The sequence below is a fragment of the Protopterus annectens genome, chromosome 16.part0 (genome assembly GCF_019279795.1).
Source record: "Protopterus annectens isolate FY-2018-M chromosome 16.part0, PAN1.0, whole genome shotgun sequence".
Taxonomy (NCBI): Eukaryota; Metazoa; Chordata; order Ceratodontiformes; family Protopteridae; genus Protopterus; species Protopterus annectens.
The window spans coordinates 160,612,094-160,635,283 of NC_056750.1; the positions used below are offsets into that span (position 1 = coordinate 160,612,094).

The following is a 23,190-nucleotide window of genomic DNA, read 5'->3' on the forward strand; positions in this document are numbered from 1 at the left end:
TTGATATTACTACCATCTCCCAGATTTGTATGTTGCTGGATATCATCCTAGAGAACAACATTTTCATCTATGGGAATGAACATTATTGGCAGAAACAGGGGTTAGCGATGAGCACTTCATGTGCTAACAGTTACTCCAACATTTTTATGGCCCAATGGGAGACTGACCATGCCCTTAGTAATTTAAATACATAGAAGACATATATAACCTACTACGGGAGATTTGTGGATGATATATTCCTCTTATGGACAGGGAATAAAACACAACTCTCTGATTTTACTGAACACCTTGGCAATACTACGTCCTTCCTTGAATTTGAGGTTCGTAGTTCTAGAGAGAAGATAGATTTTCTAGATGTTACACTGCAGTATGGAATGGATGGAAATCTCAATACTCACATAGGAAATATTGCTGAAAAAATCATTTGTTACATAGGACCAGTATGTACCCTAGACATGTTTATCCACTTGTCATTAAAGGTCAGCTTCTTAGAACATCCAGACTTTGTACCAATGAGGGAACATACAAGGAAGAGACTGATCATTTAATACAATTTTTCCACAAATGTGGATATAAGAAGAGGGAAATCCATAAAGGAGTCCTAGATAACAAGTATCTAAGAAATATGAAAGGTCAGCCATATTATTTTTTGGATGGAGAGACACACAAGGAAGATGAATCGAAGCTAGAGAAAAAAGTGAAACTAGGGGTGGGGCTGAGGTGTTTCTTACATTCCGCAATGATGTTCAACAGGTATTTGAGGTCATCAGGAGGAATTGGAAAATGCTGATAGCTGATGACAATATTAGAGGTATAGTTAGCGAGATGCCTAGATTCTGTTTCAAGAATAAGGAGAACTTAAAGAGATTATTGTGCCAGAATAAACATGGCTCTGGAGTTAGACCAATTACTCTGAGATGTGGTACATTTCCCTGTTGAAAATGCAGAGCTTGTGGCTCTATAAATTCTAGCAATCTATTCAAGCATCTGATTACCCTGAAAACATACAGGCTTAGAGTGTTTGCTGATTGTAACACTAAAAATGTTATATATGTTGCCACCTGCTGTCTGTGTAATGGGTTTTATATTGACAAGACCAACAGACCCTTCAAGGAATGAATTCTGCGCCACTTGAGTGACAGCAGATTACACAACAAAACTAGTGCTCTTTCTCAACATATTACCAAATACCCTGGTCACAAGTTTTCTTTCATGGTCTTGGAAGTTATTGAAGAAAGTTTGAGAGGAGGAGATCTAGTCAACAGAGCAAAAAATTTTGAGACTGGATGGATTGCTGACTTACAGGCTGACAAGTTGCCTGTCCTGTATGGGATGGTCCATTTAAAGCCTTTGCTCAAGGGGCGGAGACTTCTGAGATGATTATGAGATTGGCAGATCATTAACTTTTAAGAACAGGAAGTTCTGCTAAGAAAACAGGATCTGAAGAAGGCAACTGCTGAAAGTGCTTATCGACTTGTATTTATTTTTATTTTAATCTTTATTTTTACTCTGAGTTTCATAGTTTGTATATATTTTATTGTTTGAGTCTATTAAACTAGCTTTTAACTTCCACTATGTTGGCACAGCTTTACTTTGTTTACATACAATAATTTATGTATACTTTGTGTGCTTTTTCATGGTTTCTTCCCAAAATGATCCTGGTTGCTTGGTTACAATTAGTTCTGCATATATATTATATTTTCCTTCAGTCCATTATGGCCATGGTTGTTATTGAAATGGGTACAAAAAAGGATGTATCTTTAATAGTTAACAATAAATACATTTAAAAACTTAAATTTGATTATGTATTCATAATATGTCATATTTTTTCTGTTATCATTTATATCATTTAATATTTCACCACACATGAACCAAAAAGGACCTGTGAAGCTAAAAATATATCTAATAATCTGGAATTATATTATTAGTGAAAAGTGCAGCCAAATGTGCCTTCTAATCCATAGCCATATAATGAAAAGAGGCATGAATTATGACATAGGCACATTTAACAACAATAAAGAGAAGTAATGCCACCTTCAGAAAGCAACCGTAGCACACTGTCCTTTATTTATCATTAAATAGAGATGCTAACACATCCCCAGTCTGCTCACATAAAAAATATATGTCCACAGTTTTACAGTGAGCTAATCGAAGGAAGGACACTCAGCAAACTCGGAGCTACAATATATAACATTAAGTATCCTGTTTTTTGTTTATTTTGTTCTTTATTTCTTTGTTGTTTATAGCACTTTGTGTACTGTGTATTTTTCTAGCTAGTTTCACTCTGTGTGAGGTATTAACTGGAAATTGTCCACTCTTATTAAGCATCTGTTGGGTTGTTTGTTTATGATAACTTGTTGCAGTTAAACTCTTTTTTCTAGTGGCTCCTTTAGCAGATTAAAACTTTCATTTAAAGGCTCACTGCTGCTTTTCAGCTGTGAGTAACATTTCTGCAGTTTGTTTCTCACCCTCCCTCCCTGTTGGTATAGTGTTTTTATAGTTGGTGGCTTTGCAGTTGCCTGCCCCTAGTGTAAATTTGATCTGGGACCCTCCTCCCAGTCTAGTGTCATTACCTCATTCTACCCAGTACAGGGAGAGCATTTGAGAAGGCCAATCAGCTTAGTTTCTGCTACTCCCTTCTCTCTTTCCTTTCTCTCTTTCCAAAAAAAAAAAAAAATTATCTGCTTTTACTGTATTTGTGTTTTTTCCTACTTTATTTTGCTTTTGCGTCATCTTAAAAGTACTCAGATGTATTTATTACTGCTTGGTGTAACTCATTCTAAGCCTTTTAGTTTAAGCACCTGGGCTTCAGACCAGTTTTACATTAGGAAGGTTTGTGGTCTGCACTGTAGTGGCAGAACAGGTAGCTTACATCCTTCTAAGTTGAGAACTGCTGATTGAGGGCTCAGTGTCTGTTATTCTAAAAGTGTATTAATTTTGGTTTAAGCACTTGGGCTTGAGGCCAGTTATTTTACATTAAGAGGGTTCATGTTCTGCACTCTTGTGGGAGGAGAGGCTGGACTCTGTCCTTCTGAGCTGGGAATTTCTGATTAAAGCTTATAGTGCCTGCATATTTGAACTGCTTCTTACTGAAATTGGTACACCTTGTTTGCTGTAGCATAGACTAGATCCAGGCCTGCTGAATCTAGCTTTGTTTGTATAACTTGAGCACTAATCCAGGCATTCTTTAAAGTATTCAGTTTTATTTATTACTGCTGGTAGTAACTTGATTAAAGTGTAGCTATCATTTCTAAGTCTTTGGATTAAGCACTTGGGCTTCAGACCAGTTGTTTTACATTAGGAAGGTTTGTGGCCTGCACTGTGGTGGCAGGACAGGTAGCTTACATCCTTCTAAGTTGGGAACTGCTGACTGAGAGCTCAGTGTCTGTTATTCTAAAAGTGTATTAGTTCTGGTTTAAGCACTTGGGCTTCAGGCCAGTTATTTTACATTAAGATGGATTGCGGTCTGCACTCTTGTGGGAGGAGAGGCTGGACTCTGCCCTTCTGAGCAGGGAATTTCTGGTTAAAGGCTTATAGTGCCTGCATATTCTAACTGTTTCTTACTGAAATTGGTACACCTTGTTTACTGTAGCATAGACTAGATCCAGGCCTGCTGAATCTAGCTTTATTTGTATGCTTGTTGTTTGTCTATTTCCCTGAAACGCTAATTCCACCTAAAACACGGCCTTTTAGCACTTCTGTGGATCCCTAGTGATATCTGCATTGCTTACTGTACTTATTTCCTTGTTTCACTTGAAAGAAAGTTACTGTTTGTCGTTTTTGCATTTAAGTTACCTGTAACACATTGCATTTAAGTTACCTGGCACTTGCTCACTAAAGCAATTATATAAGTCAGCTCTAAAAAATTAAAAGCACTACACCCTCACAAACTCCCCTTGAGTACCTTGTTCCCCAATGGCCCTTTTTTAAATTATAAAGGAGTTCTCAATACTATTCTAGCATGTCCAAAGGTCAGTTGTCAATCTCCTCTCCGGTCCAGCTGGTGAATCTGGGAATCTTGAGGCAATGTTACAACTGCCTCATGTACACAGACAACCCTCTCCTCTTCCCAACAAATTCCAACACATGTGAGAGATGCAACCATATAGCCAAACTGGAGGCTAAGCTCTCTCAACTCAGTACTGGCGTAACCAGTCAGGAGGAAAAGGAAACCACACTCACTACAATTCCAGTCTCACATAGACCTACCACGACAACAAACCAAACACATAAACACACAAAAACATACTCAGAGGCTCTAAATAAAAATCTGCCTAAGCAGCAGAGACCTCCAAAGCAGACACCCAAGCAACCGCTACCCCAAAACAAAACACGTGCAACACATAGCTCACAAAGCCAGTGTGCCGAACAGTCACAGCCCTTAAGGCTAAACAACACACCTGATACACTTGTAATAGGTGACTCTATCGTCAGGGACACTGACGTCCTGCTCACCAGGCTGAACAAGGAGAAGGTCATGGTGAGCTGCCTGTCAGGCGCTAGGATCGGCCACATAACACAAGCACTCAGGTCACTCCAAGGCAAGTACAAATATGACTCAGTCATTGTCCATGCTGGTGTGAATGACCTGAGACGTACCTCCCTGGACTACATGAAAAGAGACATAGAGGAGCTCTCTGAGCGTGTAGCCCTGGCCGGTATGACCCTGACCTTGAGTTGCATCTTACCCTCACCAAGAATGATGCCACAATATGAAGACAAGATGATCAATTTCAACAAATGGCTTAAGTGTTGGTGTCATTCAAAGGGGATCCAATGCCTGTCAGCCTGGGATGACATGCTCGACAAGCCATGATGCTTCGCTAGGGACGGCTTGCACCTGTCACCCCTGGGCTTTCAGATATTGGCAAAGGCTCTTGCTACCCCCATAGTGCCTTTTTTAGGCAAGGCTCAAAAGACAAACCCACCTCCATAAGTATCACAAGGGATATGAAACTAAGAGTAATGCTACTCAACGCCAGAAGTCTAAACCTCAAGATGCATGCACTCGAAACTCTCCTTAGCATGGAGAGCATCGATATCTGTGCAGTAACAGAAACCTGGTTCAAGGCTCCCGAGACTACCCTGGCACTACCAGGTTATACCTCATACCATGCTTTTCGGCCCCAAAACTTGGACCGAACCACAAAAGGAGGGGGAATATCAATATTCAGTCAAAGATACCCACACCTCCAGGTTGGTGGCACAGCACGAAGCATCAGAGACTATCCATGTGCAACTAACTATGGGTAAAACTGCCTTCCAGTTTATAGCCTGCTACAGACCACCCTCCCAAACACAGGAACCCCACTTGGCCTTCCTGAGAATACTGGAAAATATGAAAGTCTCTCCAAACACCATTATATTGGGCGACTTCAACTACCCAAACATAGACTGGGAGCATTACTCTAGCTCCAACACCCTAGCCCAAAGGTTCCTAGAATTTATAAACTCAAATGCTATGGAACAACTTGTTACCACTCCCACAAGAGGGTAAAACATACTGGACCTGATCAACACCAACATGGGGACACTATGCTCCAGACCAGAAGTGTATCCCTCACTGGTAAGATCAGACCATAAACTAATCTCACTGGATATTCACATCCCGACCCCACCCCCTGCCCAGAAAACCACAGTGAAAAACTTCTCTAAAGCAAATTTCACATGCCTCAAAACCAAGGCGAAATCCTTCAAAGCCCCCGGGCCTGTGGAAAATACAGCCCAGACTGCAGAATCCTTTATAAACGCATTCTATGAACACCTTCAGGAATGGATGGATCATGCAATCCCAAATAAAACCAAGACCCAATCCTCCAAAGGCAGACGTCCTGTCTGGTGGACCCCAGCCATAAACAAACTATACAATAGAAGGAGGAAGCTACTACATGATAGAGCAAAATCCCAAAAAGGGAAGGCATCTCTGATCAGTATTAGCAAAAAACTACGGGCACTCATAAAATCATCTAAGGCCAGCTTCGAGAGAAAAATTGCACAGGACACTAAGGATAATCACAAGGCTTTCTTTAGTTATGTTAGGAACCTGAGTGGGAATTCCCAGATATGCTCAGAATTAGTCCAAAATGACATAAAATACACTGAGCCCACAGACATTGCCAACATCCTAGCTGACAGGTTCAGTGCAAACTTCTCTCCCCTCTCCCCACCAAAAGGGCAAATATCTATCCCAACAGAGTGCTGCCCCCCTGACATCTCAGATGCTCAGGTAAGAGCCGCCTCCAAAGCAAAAACACAGCATCAATGGGACCAGATGGTGTCCCAGGTTGCGTCCTACATGAACTCCAAGAAGAGCTAAACCCAAACATAAAACTACTGTTCAATCTTAGCCTTACTACAGGATATGTACCCAAAGAGTGGCGTACAGCAACAGTGGTCCCTCTCCACAAAGGTGGTGCCTCAACGGATCCTGGAAATTATCACCCCATAAGCCTGACTAGCTTGCTCTGCAAAGCTATGGAAAGGATCATCATGGACCTCATAAATAAAGATATTGGGGACCTACAGACACTGGATCCTACCCAGTTTGGCTTTGTTAAGGGCAGATCCTGCCTCTTAAACCTGGTTGATTTCTTTGAAACAGTCACCAAGGCCATTGATGAGGAGAAGGTGGTCCACACAGCCTACCTGGACCTCGCAAAAGCCTTCGATACAATACCCCACTTGGGCATTATAGATAAGCTCACCAGCTTAAATATAAACCCCTATGTCACTAGATGGTTTGCAAACTGGCTCAAGGACAGAACCCACATGGTTAGAATTGCTGGAGCCATGTCAGACTCCAAACCAGTTACAAGTGGCATCCCACAAGGCTCAGTCCTGGGACCTCTCTTGTTCGGTATATATTTCTCGGTGGTACAGGCCAACACGGAAGGACTGTGGCTGACCAAGTTTGCAGATGACTGCAAACTGGGCACCATAATCAACTCTTCAGCCGATGCAAGCATCCTCCAAAAGGGCCTCATAGAAACAGACAACTGGTGCCAGAGCCATGGCCTCAAGCTAAACGCCAAAATGTGTATAGTCATCCCCTTTGGCAAAAACAAAGTGCCCACAAATTACCACATAGGTGGTAATCCATTAAGTACAGAAGAAGTCATTAGGGACCTGGGGACCCAAGTTGATAGCAATCTCTCATTTGACAACCACGTGGCCAAAGTGGTTAGAAAAACATTTTATATAGCCCACCTAATCATGAAGGGATTCACATCTAGATCAGGGAGGTCATCGTGCCTCTTTACTCATCCCTCATCAGGCCCATAATTGAGTACAATGCCCCTTTTGGGATGTACCTTACCAGACACCTGCAGCAACTGGAAAGACCCCAAAAGTACCTCACCAAGAGGATCAAAGGGCTCAAACAGATGCCATATGCTGCCCGGTTAAAGAAACTCCAGCTCTACTCAGTGGCATACTGCCTGCTCAGAGGCGATCTGTGCCTGACGTATAAAGCCATGTTCAACCCGGAATTAATGGACATGCTGCACCTCAGAAAATCCAAATCCCATTGAGCTACGCGCTCGAGAGACTTGAACCTCAGCACTGAAATAAATAGGACATGCTGGAGGGACAGATTTATAACCCAGAGGCTCCCTTCACTCTGGAATAAAATCCCAGTCCAGGTTAGGCAGAGTCCCACATTGACTCTCTTCAAGAGGAATCTTGATGAGTGGATGGGAGATTGTAGGTTTACCCTGGCTATCACTTCTGTGTCACTGTTAGACAGAGGCACAGTATACTAACCTCAAAAAAAGGCATAGCAAAATTAATTCAAAATGGGTGGCGAAAGCCAAACACACTCTGGCTAGGCTTATAAATGTCCTAGGGCAGATAGCCTAGTATGAACCTATGAACCTATGAACCTATGATATTAGCAGTTAATTTACCAGCAGGGGAGGAAGCATGGATTTGTACTATATATTTGAAACACTTTACATTCCTTAGTAAAAAGGACTAAAATAGAAAGGGATGGCCCCTTGCAGAAGCATGACACCATTTATTACAAGTTCTACAACGTTAACAACTAAAATGCAATTGCAAAAATGATGCAGCAAGTGTCAAAACTCTCTTCAGTGCCACTAATGCACATTTATAACGGGTATCCTCAGCACTGCTGATGTGGTACCATGTCCACTAAGTCCTTGCAGCTCATATATACTATCAGATTGTTGTTCTTTGTTATGGGAGATACTCCAGGGTAAGGAATCCTTGGAATTAGTGTATTCAGAGGACTGGATGAATAAGGAACAGTACTGGATCATTTGAGGGTTAGCTGCTTGCAAGGTGCCAAAAACAAAGCAAAATAAGTATTTCAGCTCTGTAATTACTAAATAAAAGGAGAGATGGCAAACTACTGTGAGCATAAACAGAGATACCTTCCCCACCTGCCTTTTTTTTTTTCTATTAGGATAGCCAATAAAGCCTTTTAGGAGGAATGGAGGGCTGTTGGCATTAAAACCGGTTTCACCACTTTCTAAATTACGAGCATCTTCTAATAAAGCCTCATGGTGAAATTACAATAGCACTAACAAAATTGTTCCCATTATCCTGGTCTTACACCCTGTGAATCTGATATAAAGAGGCTTTGCAAATTTAGTAAGACTTGGGCGTATTAAAGTTATCACCTCAGGAATGTCGAGTACTGACTGCAACAACCTAGTACCCATGTGACCTAGATGATAATTATTTCTTGTGTAAAGGTTTAACTCGACAAACATTTCATCTAAAAAGAAAACGAGGAAGGAATCGTATGTAATACCTAACCAAGTAACTTCACAGCAAAGGGTACTAGCTGGCTTGGACTTCCATGTGGATAGTCTGGTAGATGATGACAAATCTGGCATTATAAATCCAGCACCTTTGGTCTGTGCAAAATTTCATAATGTATGTTCTTCACTACTTCTACCATAGTCTACAAATCAGTTTTTCTGAGTCATTAAATCTTATCTCTGTTGATCTGGCCTATATAAATCTTATACGAATTAGTGTACAACCATACACACAGACTACTATAATCCAAGTGCTGTTTATTATTCTTTAAATCAGATTAGCTCAATTGATCTGGCCTATATATCTCGTATACTAATTAGGTTACAAGCATAAACGTAGACTGCTATAACCCTAGTGCTGTTTATTATTCGTCCTAAGTTCTTTACTCTCCTAAGTAGAGTATCTTCTATAACCAATATGTGCCGGAGTAACTGCTAATGTCATTGCTACAATTGAGATTAATATTAGCAACAGTGGAGATTTATATCACTGTCAATTTGGTCATCTTCAAGATTGTCCAGAATTAATAGATGTGATATTACTTGCCTCTCTGCCTCAACCCTTAAAGATTGTCATCTTTATTTTTTAGTAATACTGATTTTGGGGAAATGTTGATCATACAAATGCTGTATATTTCTCTTGGAAGATTCCTGTACAAGGGAGTAATATTAGCTGTAAATGCATCTTCAGTGTTTAGGTTGGTAGTCATATCTTTCAGATTTAATTTTCATTGAAGTATGTATAAAAACACTAGTTAGCAGCCTTTTCTGTACAATCACAGAAATCTGGTTCAAGGCCTCAGAAAGGACCCAGGCCTTGCAAGTCTACAATGCCTTCCACACCTTTAGACTGCACAATGAATGTATGAAATTCAAAGGAGGTGGTGTTTAAATTCCCCTCCCGTCTAGTTACACTGGGCAAGTCCATGGAGTTACTCCAAGTTGAGGTTCCTGTGGGTAAGACCTCCATTCAAGTCATAACCAGTTATAGATCCCCCTCCATGGGTCATGATGCCCATGAAGCCTACTTGAGCAAACTGGAGACAATCTAAATTTTGCCGAACACTCTGGTTATGGGGGATTTCAATTATCCCACCATCAAATGGGAAACTTACGTTAGCCCCAACTCACTAGCACAAAAGTTCCTTGACTTTTTTAATTGAAATGCTCTGGAACAAATTGCTCATACCCCAACAAGAGGAACAAACATTCTAGATCTGGTCCTCACTAACATGTTAAACAGGTGCACTGCCGCAACTGTCAGACACTTATTAGTTAAATCTGGCCATAAAATAGTCACCTTTGGGCTGGCACTAACACCAAACTCACAAAGGGTGAAATCAGACTAAAAAACTTCACCAAAGCAAATTATATCCTCCTAGGTGACAGTGTAAATGCATTTCAAGCTCCACCCTGAGCTGGAAGTGGTAACTGCGCTGAAGCTTCCACTAAAGCCCTCTATAATTACTTTCATAAGTGTATAAACTCAGCTGTACCAGAAAGAAACAAAGCTAGAGCCCCAAGTAAAAACAAGCTGCCATGGTGGACATCCAGCATCAACATAATATACAGTAAATGGAAAAAATTGCTGTCCAAGGAAACAAAGACAAGGCCCCAACAATGGAAAGGCACGTGCCTTAGCCTCAACAGGCAAATAAGACAGCTTGTCAAAACTTATAAGGGGTCCTTTGAGAGAAACTTAGCAAGTACAGCCAGGGATAACCATAAGGCCTTTTACAGCTACATACATAGCCTAAAGGGTAGGACCCAAGCCTGTGCAGAACTAGTGACCAATCGTTGACACCCACTGACCCCACAGAGATAGCAAACCTGCTACTGGATAGGTCTGGTGAAAATTTTACTCCCTTTCCCCCTCCTAACTTATCACAAGTCTTCCCTGAAACTTCCTCCCACCCTACATGTCTGAAGAGCAGGTCCTCAAAGCCTTGTCCAAGACAAAAAAACACAGCCTCTATGAGACCAGACAACATCCCGGGCAGTCTTCTAAATAGACTAAAACATGAAATAGCATCACTATTAAGCACCCTTTTCAATCATAGCCTAACCACAGGCTTTGTTCCTGCAGAGTGGAGAACAGCAACAGTTATTCCCTTCCACAAAGGTGGTCTAGCAACAGACCCAGGAAAATACAGACCCATAAAGCTAACCAGCCTCATCTGTAAGACCATGGAATGTATCATTATGGACCTCATAAAGACATAGGTGATCTCCAAAGCCTGGATCCTACCCAATTCAGCTTCATCAAGGGCAGATCCTGCCTGTTAAATCTGGTGGACTTCTTTGAAAATGTGACCAGGGCCACTGATGAGGGCAGCTCTGTGCACACGGCATACCTCAACTTGGCAAAGGCTTTTGACACAAGTCCACATTCAGGCATTACCGATAAATCTAGTGAACTAAATGCAAATGCCTTCATTGTAAGATGGGTTGCCAACTAGCTCAGAAACCAGACATACAGTATCAAAGTGGGTCAGTCCACATCAACCAGCAGACCTGTTACCAGTGGGGTGCCACAGTGGTTGTACTGGGTCCCCTACTGTTTGGTATATACTTCTCAGTTGTTCAGGTCAAAACTTAGGGGTTGTGGCTGACCAGGTTTGCAAACAACTGCAAACTAGGTGCAATCATTCAATCCCCAACTTATGTCACTATACCCCAGGAGGGTCTTACCCATACCAATGACTGGTGTATTAGTCACAGTCTTAAACTGAATACAAAGAAATACATCATCATTCCCTTCAGCACAAACAATGTCCCTTTACACTGTCAAATCACCAGCAATACCCTAAATACCCACAAAGCGGTAAGGGACCTTGGATCACAGGTTGACTGCAACCTTATCTTCAACCACCATGTGTCTACTGTAGTAGAGAAGGCTTTCTTTGTAGTACAAAGGCATCACCTTGAGAGCAAAAGAGGTTATAACCCCTCTGTGCTCAGCACTAATCCAGCCAATAATTGAGTATAATGGCCTGTTTAGCATGTACGGCCCATAATTGAGTATAATGGCGTGTTTGGCATGTACCTCAGAAAGCACCTGCAGCAACTTCAGAGACTTCAAACATTTCTAACAAAGCAGATCAAGAGGCTCCAGCTAATTCCTTACAAAGACCAACTAAAGTCCTTGTCACTATACTCCGTGTCATATAGACTTCTTAGGGGAGACCTATACCTGGCCTACACAGCAATCCAAGACTCAAACTTAATGAACTTGCTGCATATCAGTAAATCACACAGGACTCAGGTACCCATTTCAGGGACCTAAATATGGCCTGTGAATTAAATAGGACATGCTGGAGGGACAGAGTTATCTTCCAGCGACTGCCATGTCTTTGGAACAGGATACCAATTCATGTGAAACAGAGAACCTCTATGACACTGTTCAAGAGGAACCTGGATGAGTGGATGGGACACCATTAATTCTTACCAAGGATAGAGCCCACAATCCTCCTGGACATGGGCAGGCATCACTAAATGCAATCTTAGGTACTGACTAGCATTTTCATGGTATTACATTGGGTTCCCTATTATATGATCGAAGACGCATTCTTTCGAATGCGTCTTGATTGAACTTGAAAGCATGAAATGGCAAAATACCAAAACTGCATATAAGCAAATTTTTCCCTTCGTTATTTTGCCATTTTCATCACTGTAGTGCAATCTCACATTTGGTATATTTAAGTAGGGGGGTGTGGGGGGTTTACATCAGGGGTTCCGGGAGGTGAAGCCCCCCACTTTATTTAATGTTTTAAAGTTTTTTTTTTCTTTTTTGGAACACTGATTTTTTTTTTTCCCTGGGAAAAAAATTGCTGTTCTAAGTGTTCGGAAATGTAAACTTTCACTTACATGGGGACGATAAATCAACGTTTGCTTTTTTAAGTGTTTGCTGATTTAATATAGACCCTTACAATGGGATGAAATGGCTAGGCTTAAAATGACATCTGGGTTGATACCTAGTAATCTCCCATGATCCTATGATCCTTTAATTTATTTAGCTTAAAAACCCACACTTTTGGGTCCTACTTGGTGGAGATCAGAACAGCATGTAGTGATTCAAATTTATAAGCTAGAGAAAATCCAGGCTGAAATTCAACAAAACTCCATAAAATACTTACATAATAGCAGTGGCTTCACATGTCTAAATTAGATTCCTTTATTTGAAGATGACTGCCCATCTGCTCTCTGTAAAATCTTCAAATAAAGGAATCTAATATAGACATGTGAAGCCCAGTCATTTATTATGTAGTTATTTTATGGTGTTTTGTTGAATTTCAGCCAGGTTTTCTCCAGCTTATAAATTGTTCTAATTTCCTTTGAAAAACATGTTTCATTAACTAGGTACTTGGGTTGCATATAATTATTCAGAGGAGTGCTCTTAATAAATTACAACCCCCTGATTAAATGAAGTTGAGTTCATGTGTTGTTACATAATACTCTTCTCCTGTTTACCCCCTATCACTTGATGAAGTGTTTGTATCAAATGATATTGCAATCAGCAATAACTGGCATGTTCAAATGGAATATTGTGAAAACATTCTCTGGCTACTAGGTCTCAAACAACAGTTATTCATAGGTTCATAGGTTCATAGGTAGGTACTAGGTTATCTGCCCAAAGGCATTTATAAGCCTAGCCGGAATGTGTTGGCTTTCACCACCCCCTTAGATTAGTTCCCTGTGCCTCTGTCCAGCAGAGCCATTGAAGTGATCTCTGGGGTAAACTTTCTGTTTCCCATCCACTCATCAAGGTTTCTCTTGAAGAGGGTTAGCGAGGAGCTCTGCCTAATGTAGATTGGAATCTTGTTCCAGAGCATGGGAAGTCTCTGGGACAGGAAACTATCCCTCCAGCACATCCTATTTATTATTGTGGTGAGGTTTAGATCCCTGGAGCATGTGGCTCAAGGGGATATGGTTTTCTTTAGGTGGAGCATGTCCATCAGTTCTGGGTTGGACATGGCCTTGTATGTCAGGCAGAGATCACCTCTGAGTAGGCGGTATGCAAAGAGTACAGCTGGAGTTTCTTCAGTCGAGCTGCATAGGGCATCTGCTTGCGGCCAGTGATCCTCTTGGTGAGGTACTTCTGTGGACTTTCCAGTTGATGCAGGTGTCTTGCAAGGTACATCCCAAATGGGGCATTGTACTCTATGATGTGTCTGATGAGTGATGCATAGAGGGGCCCAATGACCTCATTCGATCTGGATGAAAACCCTTTTGTGATTAGGCAGGCCACATAGAAGGATTTTCTAACCACTTTGACAATGTGATTATCAAAGGAGAGGTTACTATCTACTTGGGTCCCCAGATCCCTTATTATGTCTTCCATATTTAGTGGGCTACCACCTATGTGGTAGTTTGTGGGTACTTTGTTGTTTCCAAAGCAAATGACTATGCACTTTTTGGCATTTAGCTTAAGGCCATGGTTTTGACACCAGGTATCTGTTTCAGTGAGACCCTTTTGGAGGTTGTCTGTGTCAGCCAGAGAGTCAATTATAGCCCCTAGTTTACAGTCATCTGCGAACTTGGTCAGCCATAGTCCTCCTGTGTGTGCCTGTACCTCTGAGAAATATATGCAGAACAGGAGGGGTCCTAGGACTGAGCCCTGAGGAATGCCACTTGTAACCGGTTTAGTGCCAGACCTAGCTCCCGCAACTCTTACCATGTGGGTTCTGTCCATGAGCCAGTTGGCAACCCATCTCATGACGTAGAGGTTTATGTTCAGGCTGGTGAGCTTGTCTATAATACCTGAGTGGGGAATGGTATTGAAGGCCTTTGCAAGGTCTAGGTAGGCTGTGTGGACCACCTTTCTATAGCCTTGGTAACTGTCTCAAAGTAGTCCACCAGGTTTAGGAGGCATGATCTGTCCTTAACAAAGCTGAACTGGGTAGGGTCCAGTGTTTGGAGGTTTCCAATGTCTCTGTTAATGAGATCCATGATGATGCACTCAATAGCTTTGCAGATCAAGCTAGTCAGGTTTATAGGGCGATAGTTCCCAGGGTCCGTTGTGGCTCCACCTTTGTGGAGTGGAATAACCATTGCTGTGTGCCACTCTGTGGGCATGTAGCCTGTGGAGAGGCTGAGTTTAAACAGTGTGTTTAGGTGAGGGGTTAGTTCATCTTTGAACTCGTGTAGGACACAGCCTGGGACACCGTCTAATCCCATTGATGCTGTGTTTTTGGCTTTGGAGAGCGCTGTTTTAACCTGAGTGCTTATGATTTCAGGGGCACTACATTCGTCTGGTATAGTTATGGGCCATTTTGGGGGTGAGAGGGGGGTGAAGTTTGCACTGAACCTGTCTGCCAGGATGTTGGCTATATTGGTCGGTTCAGTGTATTTTGTGCCATTCTGCACTAACTCCGAGCAGATCAGAGAAATGCCACTTAGATTCTTGACATATCTAAAGAATGCCTTGTGGTTATCATTGGAGCCCATGACAATTTTTCTTTCAAAGCTAGCCTTGGATGATTTTATGAGGGAACATAGTTTCTTGATGTTGGTGATGACCAGGTCCAATATGTTGTCACCTCTGGTGGGGGTGTTGACCAGTTGATGCAGGGCATTTGAGTTTATAAATTCTAAGAAATGTTGGGCATGGGAGTTTGCACTTGTGTAGTTCTCCCAATTAATGTTTGGGTAATTGAAATCACCCAATATCAGGGTGTTTGGTAGGACCTTTATGTTTCCCATTGTTTCCAGAAATGCAGAGTGGGGGTCCTGGGACATTGTGGGTGATCTGTAGCAAGCTATAATTTGAATAGCAGTTTTTCCCATTGTTAGTTGCATGTGGATGATCTCTGAAGCATCGTGCTGTGCCACTAACCTGGAGATGTGGGTATCCTTGATGAATATGGATACTCCCCCACCTTTTGTATTTTGGTCTGGGTTTTGTGGCCAAAATGTATGGTATGAGTTGTAGCCTGGTAGTGCTGGGGTGCTCTTTGGAGCCTTAAACCAGGTTTCTGTTACTGCACATATATCGATTTTCTCATACTGAGGAGTGCCTTGAGTACATGCATTTTGAGGTTTAGACTTCTGGCATTGAGTAGCATTACCCTCAGTTTTTTGTTACTTGTGCTATTCACAGTGGTGGGTTTGCCTTTTGAGCCTTGCCTAAAAAATGCACTATGGGGGTGGCAAGAGCCTTGGCCAGTATTCAAAAGCCTAAGGGTGACAGGTGCAAGCCATCTCTAGCAAAGCAGCATGGCTTGTCGAGCATGTCATCCCAGGCTGACAGACACTGGATCCCCTTTGAATGACACCAGAAGCTTAGCCAATTGTTGAAATTGATAATTTTTTCTGAATACCGTGGTATCATTCTTGGTGAGGGCAGGATGCTACTCAGGGTCAGGGTCATACCGGACTGGGCTACGTGATCAGAGAGCTCCTCCATGTCTCTTTTCATGTAGTCCAGGGAGGTATGGCTCAGGTCATTCGCACCAACATGGACAATGACAGAGTCATATTTGTACTTGTTCTGGAGTGACCTGAGTGCTTGTGTTATGTGGCAGATCCTGGCACCCGACAGGCAGCTAACAGTAACCTTCTCCTTGTTCAGCCTAGTGAGTGAGACGTCAGTGTGCCTGACTATAGAGTCACCTATTACTAGTGTGTTGGATATGTTATTTTGCCTTAAGGGCTGATATTGTGTGGCACACTGGTTTTGTGAAGTATGTGTTTCATGGTTTGTGTTGAGGGGGTGGAGGTTGCTTGGATGTCTGCTTTGAAGGTCTCTGTTACTTCTGCAGATTTTTATTTAGAGCCTCCGAGTATGTTTTTGTGTATTTATGTGTGTTTTTTGCCTGTGCTGGTTTCATAGGTCTATGTGAGACTGGTGGTGTGATACAAGTAATTCCCTTCTCCTCTTGACTGCCTGGTCCAGTCTTGGGTTGAGAGAGCTTAGCCTCCAGTTTGGCTGTATAATTGCATCTCTCGCATGTATTAGTGTTTGATGGAAGGAGGAGAGGGTTGTCTGTGTACATGAGGCAATTGTAACATTGCCTCAAAATGCCCAGATTCACCAGTTGGACTGGAGACTACACCTAAAACTGCCCTTTGGACATGCCTGGATAGGTACAGTGAACTGTATTACTGATTGGCTGGTAAGGTTGAATAGAGAGCCTTGTCCTTCTCTACAGTATGGGGGAGTCTAGTGCTAAGGTTTATTAGTGCTTGCTATGAGTTTTGAGCAAGTGCCGACATGAGAAGTAAATGGTTTGAGTGCTTAAGTTGAAAGTTTGCCTAGTTCCAAGGGAAAAATTGAAGAGCAGACTTTGTGGAGCTGGGAAAAGTTATACCCTAGCTAACCGGCACTGCCCGGCGCGCAAAACCGCTCAAATGCTCCTGCCTTTTGAGATGAAATTGCTAACGCAAATACAAATGCAATAAATGTTTTGCTCAAAAGGGACAGTAAATCACACTTATTAGGTTTACAAGCATGTACATAACATAAATAATAACAAGAAAACAACTATTATTAAAGTAACAGCTAATAAAATAAACGGTGCAAAATGATGTTAGTTCTGTAACCATCCAATTTACATTTTAAAACATACCACTAAATAACGATTGAAGATAAAACATGGTGGTTGACTTCACAGGAATCTGTTCAAATCAATGGATTCCATAATATGAACACATTTACTGCACAAAAGGGATTTAAGAAATATTTTACAAGTCCAAATAAAAAGATGTTAAGCAGTATTACTAAGAAGCTGAAAAAATGATTGTTCATTATAAACCACAATATGACTTCAGGGTTGGCTTTCATTGCTGAGAATAAAAAGTATTTTTCTATGCAGGCAAAATCAAAACAGAAATACCAGTGTTCTAAAAATACAGTGTCATTATACTGACTTCTCCTGGTAGAATGGCACAAAGTTTTATTTAGTGCATTGTATATTCAGTAACACATTCTGCTACCTTGACTCATAATTTGGATAAATCTGCCTATGATTAACAGAGTCAGTGTAGGCTCATAGATGGTTACTAGGCATGCAGTCCAGAAAACCATTAAGAAGCCTAACCCAAATCCTCCATAGCCCCAGAGTACTGTCTGGTTAAATGTCTTGCTCAAGGTTACTTAGCCTGAACCTGTACCCTTGGAACAGGAAGTAGCTTGTTATTCCCTAATTTATCACTGCTGATGGGTACTTACCAAGGTCGCCCATTACCCCCATTATCCCCAGGCTTATGTTTCTGGCAATGGAACCATAGTTAGGGTGATTTACTCAGGTGTCACGGGTAGGAGGTACAAAAGCCTAAGTATGGAAGCTAGTGTTTTACTTTTTGATTGCAACTGTTTACTGCTGACTATTAATCCTTAGGTTGACGTCCCAAGTTTAAGTGAAATGCAACAGAATTTTGCTTTGACTTAAAGTTAAAGTGAGTAAAACACTGTTGTTTCTAGTATTAGTTAACAAAGCAGAGTTGATTTTGTACTTGGATGGTCATCTTTATCAACCAAATATTTGGAGATAACTATTCATAGACACTGTTTGAGAATGTTTGAAAACATTAAAATTCCTTTTGAAGATATATTCTTTCTCTGTGGTCATAAGTAGTGAAAACTTAATTTTTCCCGACATATTTTATGCTGTGATGTATTTACTACCCCTTCCAGTATTTACTGGTCTAGAAAAGTTGCAAAACTAGCATGATATGATCACGTTGAATGATATGAGAGGACTTAGAATCCTGGAATATGGTATATATGAAATAACCGACACATCGTACCTAATTTTTGAGGATGCATGATAACTCCCACTCCGCTTTGACTTGTATTGGAAGTTAAGTTTTTTCAAAGCTGAACTAGCTGGAGATTGGGTAGGCATTTTAAAGACTTGCCTATTGTTTTAGTTAGATGGTGCCATATAAGTTATTCCTTTGAGGTATCATTCCTTGTGTAAACAATTTGAGCTAGTTAAGGTATGGGGTACTTTGATACCCATCTGAAATAACCCTTGTTTGAAGGACAGAGATTGTATGATCCAGTAATAGGACTGAGAGAATATAGGGATCTGGTAATTGGAGACCCTTGCAGAGGAAAAGTATAATACAAGAACCATTCCTAAGTTTGGCCACTGTCAGAACCATAAACTCCTTCTCAAGACCACGGATGAGTTCTGTAGTTAAGTGAAGCACTTATTAAACATGTTATGTATGACTAGCTTGCCTTAGATGAGCTATCCCTTTTGAATACTTTGCAGAAACTTTTTGTCCTGTATTTGCCGATTCATGCAAGTTAAGACTACCAGCATTTATAGGTTGTTAGAGAAATGAAAGACTGAATATAGTTGTTGGAGTCTAATCAAAATTGTTCAATCATTTATTCAATAATTTGCAAGATAAAGTATGCTTTATCAGGAGATGAACATGATGCAATATTTGAGTAGTTTAAGAAATTATACTGCAACTCTGTTTTGTGTATAATGTTATTAGACCTCACTGGATGGATTACAGAAGAGGCTTATTGATTCAGATAAATGTAAATATTGCCAAGGGGTATTGGCAGACTTTATTCATAAATTTAGGGGTTGTGTTAAAGGACAGTTTATGTGAGCTTGATATATAGGTTATATTTTGAGTGGAGTGTTCCCTTAAATATAAAGCAAGTCTATGGTTTACTGCCTCGCATATCTGCATACTGTCTGTTAAGAAAAGGAAGACTCTGGGTTGTAGAAGTGGATACTTCTCTGAGGTTACATACAGCCGGATATAGGGAAGATTAAGCCTCTCTGTCATTTGATGGAATGCATTTGGCCTTAATAAACCAAAGCAGGAGAGTGAGTCAATACATTTACCTACTGGAAACTCTAATCTAGAACAAAATGTGCATTTGCATGCATAGGATTGTAATGATTATCTTGTTGCAATCAAGGGCCATTGAAAATAAGTGTGTGTAGTTGATATGTTATCTTAGATACCTTTATGAGTATGCTTATAATAAAACTGTAAATTAAGAATGAATGTAAGGTGTGCTGCTAAGATGCCTTGTTATATTGTTTGACAATTTTTCTGTTAACTTGCGATTTTATGTTTAAAGTACTGTTTGTTGACTTTTATCCTGTTTACCTTTGGTGTTCAATGTGGTTTTATTGCTTGCTCTACCCTGGAGCAAAGTAAAATAGTTGATGGTACCACAACACCAGATTTGTTCTGTATTCCCCTTTCCCCCTTTAATATCATTTTCCAGGGATTTAAATTGCAGTCCTTAGAAATTTAACACAAACCCACAAAATACACAGGCGTGCACACACACACACACACACACACACACACACACACACACACACACACACACACACACGTATGTTTATATTTGTCTATTTGATGTCTTCATCGAGTAAATTTAAAACATAATTTTTGACAATATACATAGGCAAAGGGTAGCACTACATTTGAAGGTATCACAATATACATAAAATGATTAGTAAGCAAAATACTTACTTGATAAGTAAAATATATATTAAGGCAACATTTCAACAAGTAGACAATTAAAATGACTGAACAATTCACTGTGTGTTCTGTATCTGACAAGGTACATATTACAAACTGGTAATATCAGCATCTGGCTTAGAATCACCTGTTTCATTTGCAATTTCTCCATCTGAACATGGGATACAGTCAAAACAGCAGATAGGCTGTCCCTGTCTTGATGCATGTCTGTAGCCAACAGGACAATTTTCACTACAGACTGATTTAGGAATCTGTAAGAAAAGAAAGAACAAAGCTGTGAGGTAGTATTGCTTTTGTATCTCTCAAAAGATGTGTAAATAAAGTGCCAGAAAAGTATCATTTGTATACAAGTTTTGCTTAACTAAACCTCTGAAACATAATAATTGTCTTTATTAACTAACAGACAGGGACTTGGCAGACAATGCTTCAGAACTATTGTATGATCTTAATTTTTCAGATATTACTATTTTCTAACTATATATATAAATATAAATATATATATATATACATACACAGAGATTAATAAATGCATCTTTTGGGGCTTTTCAGAGTACAGAAATTAGAAGAGAACAATCTTTCTTCTTGATGTAATGGAAGAAACATACTATGACTGTGAAATGCACTCAGATCAGGCCATTACATTTTACTGCTGAAATTTCTTAGAACCTATATGCTGACATTAAAAAGTTATTTGTACTGCAGAGTTTTGCAAACAGGCTATTCAGCCTTACTCTTGCAGAATATAAGGTGCTCATGTTGTACTATTATATTCTATGCCTGAGTTCCTAACAGGTTATTCCACAAAACTAAAACATTGTTGAAAGTCTATTTACCTTAACAAGCATAATTTAAACTGTTTAGGGTATTTAGTATTATTATGGAATAACACTTATTACATGTACGATTTAAATGTACAGTTACATTTGTAACTTTTGACAAGTAGAATATGTTAGATGGGTGTTTACCATACCAAAAGTCTATATAGTTTAACTTTATCTTCCATATTCACATTGCTTGCTTTTCATTTCATAAAATCATTAATTTTGCTTTCTTGTATGCCTGATCCCCCAGGTAGTTTTTCCTTTGTTTTACCATTTCATTTTTAGCCCATTTGTTCCTCCGTATGGAACTAATTTGGACCTCCAGAACAACCAGTAAAAAATCTCTTCCCCATCTCAGATAACACTAGGCCCTTGTAAAGTTAAGGGTCCTGCAACCCATTCATTCCTTGCAAAGATTACCAGCTTGCCATTTCAGACTACTGCTTGGGTTTATCCCCTCATTGGGGTGAGGCAGAAACAATGAGATAATGATAGTTCAGTTGCTCGTCCATTTTCAGGTTGGACTCAGCAATCCCATCTGTGCTGAGAGACAAGGGACACTGAGTGGAGAGAAGCCCAGTTAGTAGGTCAGGTGGACTTCTCCTCCCTCTCCTAGAGCTCATAACCTCATGGACATCTGCCGAGGTAGTAAGTCAGGAGGACCTCTTCTCCCTCTCCTAGAGCTCATAACCTCATGGACATCTGCCGAGGTAGTAAGTCAGGAGGACCTCTCCTCCCTCTCCTAGAGCTCATAACCTCATGGAGATCTGCCGAGGTAGTAAGGCAGGAGGACCTCTCCTCCCTCTCCTAGAGCTCATAACCTCATGGACATCTGCCGAGGTAGTAAGTCAGGAGGACCTCTCCTCCCTCTCCTAGAGCTCATAACCTCATGGACATCTGCCGAGGTAGTAAGTCAGGAGGACCTCTCCTCCCTCTTCTAGAGCTCATAACCTCATGGACATCTGCCGAGGTAGTAAGTCAGGAGGACCTCTTCTCCCTCTCCTAGAGTTCATAACCTCATGGACATCTGCTGAGGTAGTAAGTCAGGAGGACCTCTCCTCCCTCTCCTAGAGCTCATAACCTCATGGACATCTGCCGAGGTAGTAAGTCAGGAGGACCTCTTCTCCCTCTCCTAGAGCTCATAACCTCATGGACATCTGCTGAGGTAGTAAGTCAGGAGGACCTCTCCTCCCTCTCCTAGAGTTCATAACCTCATGGACATCTGCCGAGGTAGTAAGTCAAGGACCTCTCCTCCCTCTCCTAGAGCTCATAACCTCATGCATGGACATCTGCCGAGGTAGTAAGTCAGGAGGACCTCTTCTCCCTCTACTAGAGCTCATAACCTCATGGACATCTGCCGAGGTAGTAAGTCAGGAGGACCTCTTCTCCCTCTCCTAGAGCTCATAACCTCATGGAGATCTGCCGAGGTAGTAAGGCAGGAGGACCTCTCCTCCCTCTCCTAGAGCTCATAACCTCATGGACATCTGCCGAGGTAGTAAGTCAGGAGGACCTCTCCTCCCTCTCCTAGAGCTCATAACCTCATGGACATCTGCCGAGGTAGTAAGTCAGGAGGACCTCTCCTCCCTCTTCTAGAGCTCATAACCTCATGGACATCTGCCGAGGTAGTAAGTCAGGAGGACCTCTTCTCCCTCTCCTAGAGTTCATAACCTCATGGACATCTGCTGAGGTAGTAAGTCAGGAGGACCTCTCCTCCCTCTCCTAGAGCTCATAACCTCATGGACATCTGCCGAGGTAGTAAGTCAGGAGGACCTCTTCTCCCTCTCCTAGAGCTCATAACCTCATGGACATCTGCTGAGGTAGTAAGTCAGGAGGACCTCTCCTCCCTCTCCTAGAGTTCATAACCTCATGGACATCTGCCGAGGTAGTAAGTCAAGGACCTCTCCTCCCTCTCCTAGAGCTCATAACCTCATGCATGGACATCTGCCGAGGTAGTAAGTCAGGAGGACCTCTTCTCCCTCTACTAGAGCTCATAACTCCATTGACATCAGCCTAGGTAGTTGGTCAGAGGAATCTCTTCTTCCTTTCTTTCTCCTTATCCTTCTTCTGGAGCTTCTAACTCACTTGGCAGTTTCCTAGAGCTCCACAATTGCTGA

At 41.3% G+C, this 23,190-nt stretch overlaps 1 protein-coding gene across 1 annotated transcript in view; it reads right to left on the reverse strand.

Moving 5' to 3' along the window:
* The window catches only part of LOC122790544 (vomeronasal type-2 receptor 26-like), a 72,165-nt gene that overhangs the window by 27,486 nt on the left and 21,489 nt on the right, over positions 1 to 23,190 (reverse strand). Inside the window, exon 2 of the mRNA XM_044058093.1 lies at positions 20,383 to 20,506. Coding sequence (XP_043914028.1) covers positions 20,383 to 20,506 — 124 coding nt within the window. The remainder of the gene's footprint in view (positions 1 to 20,382; positions 20,507 to 23,190) is intronic.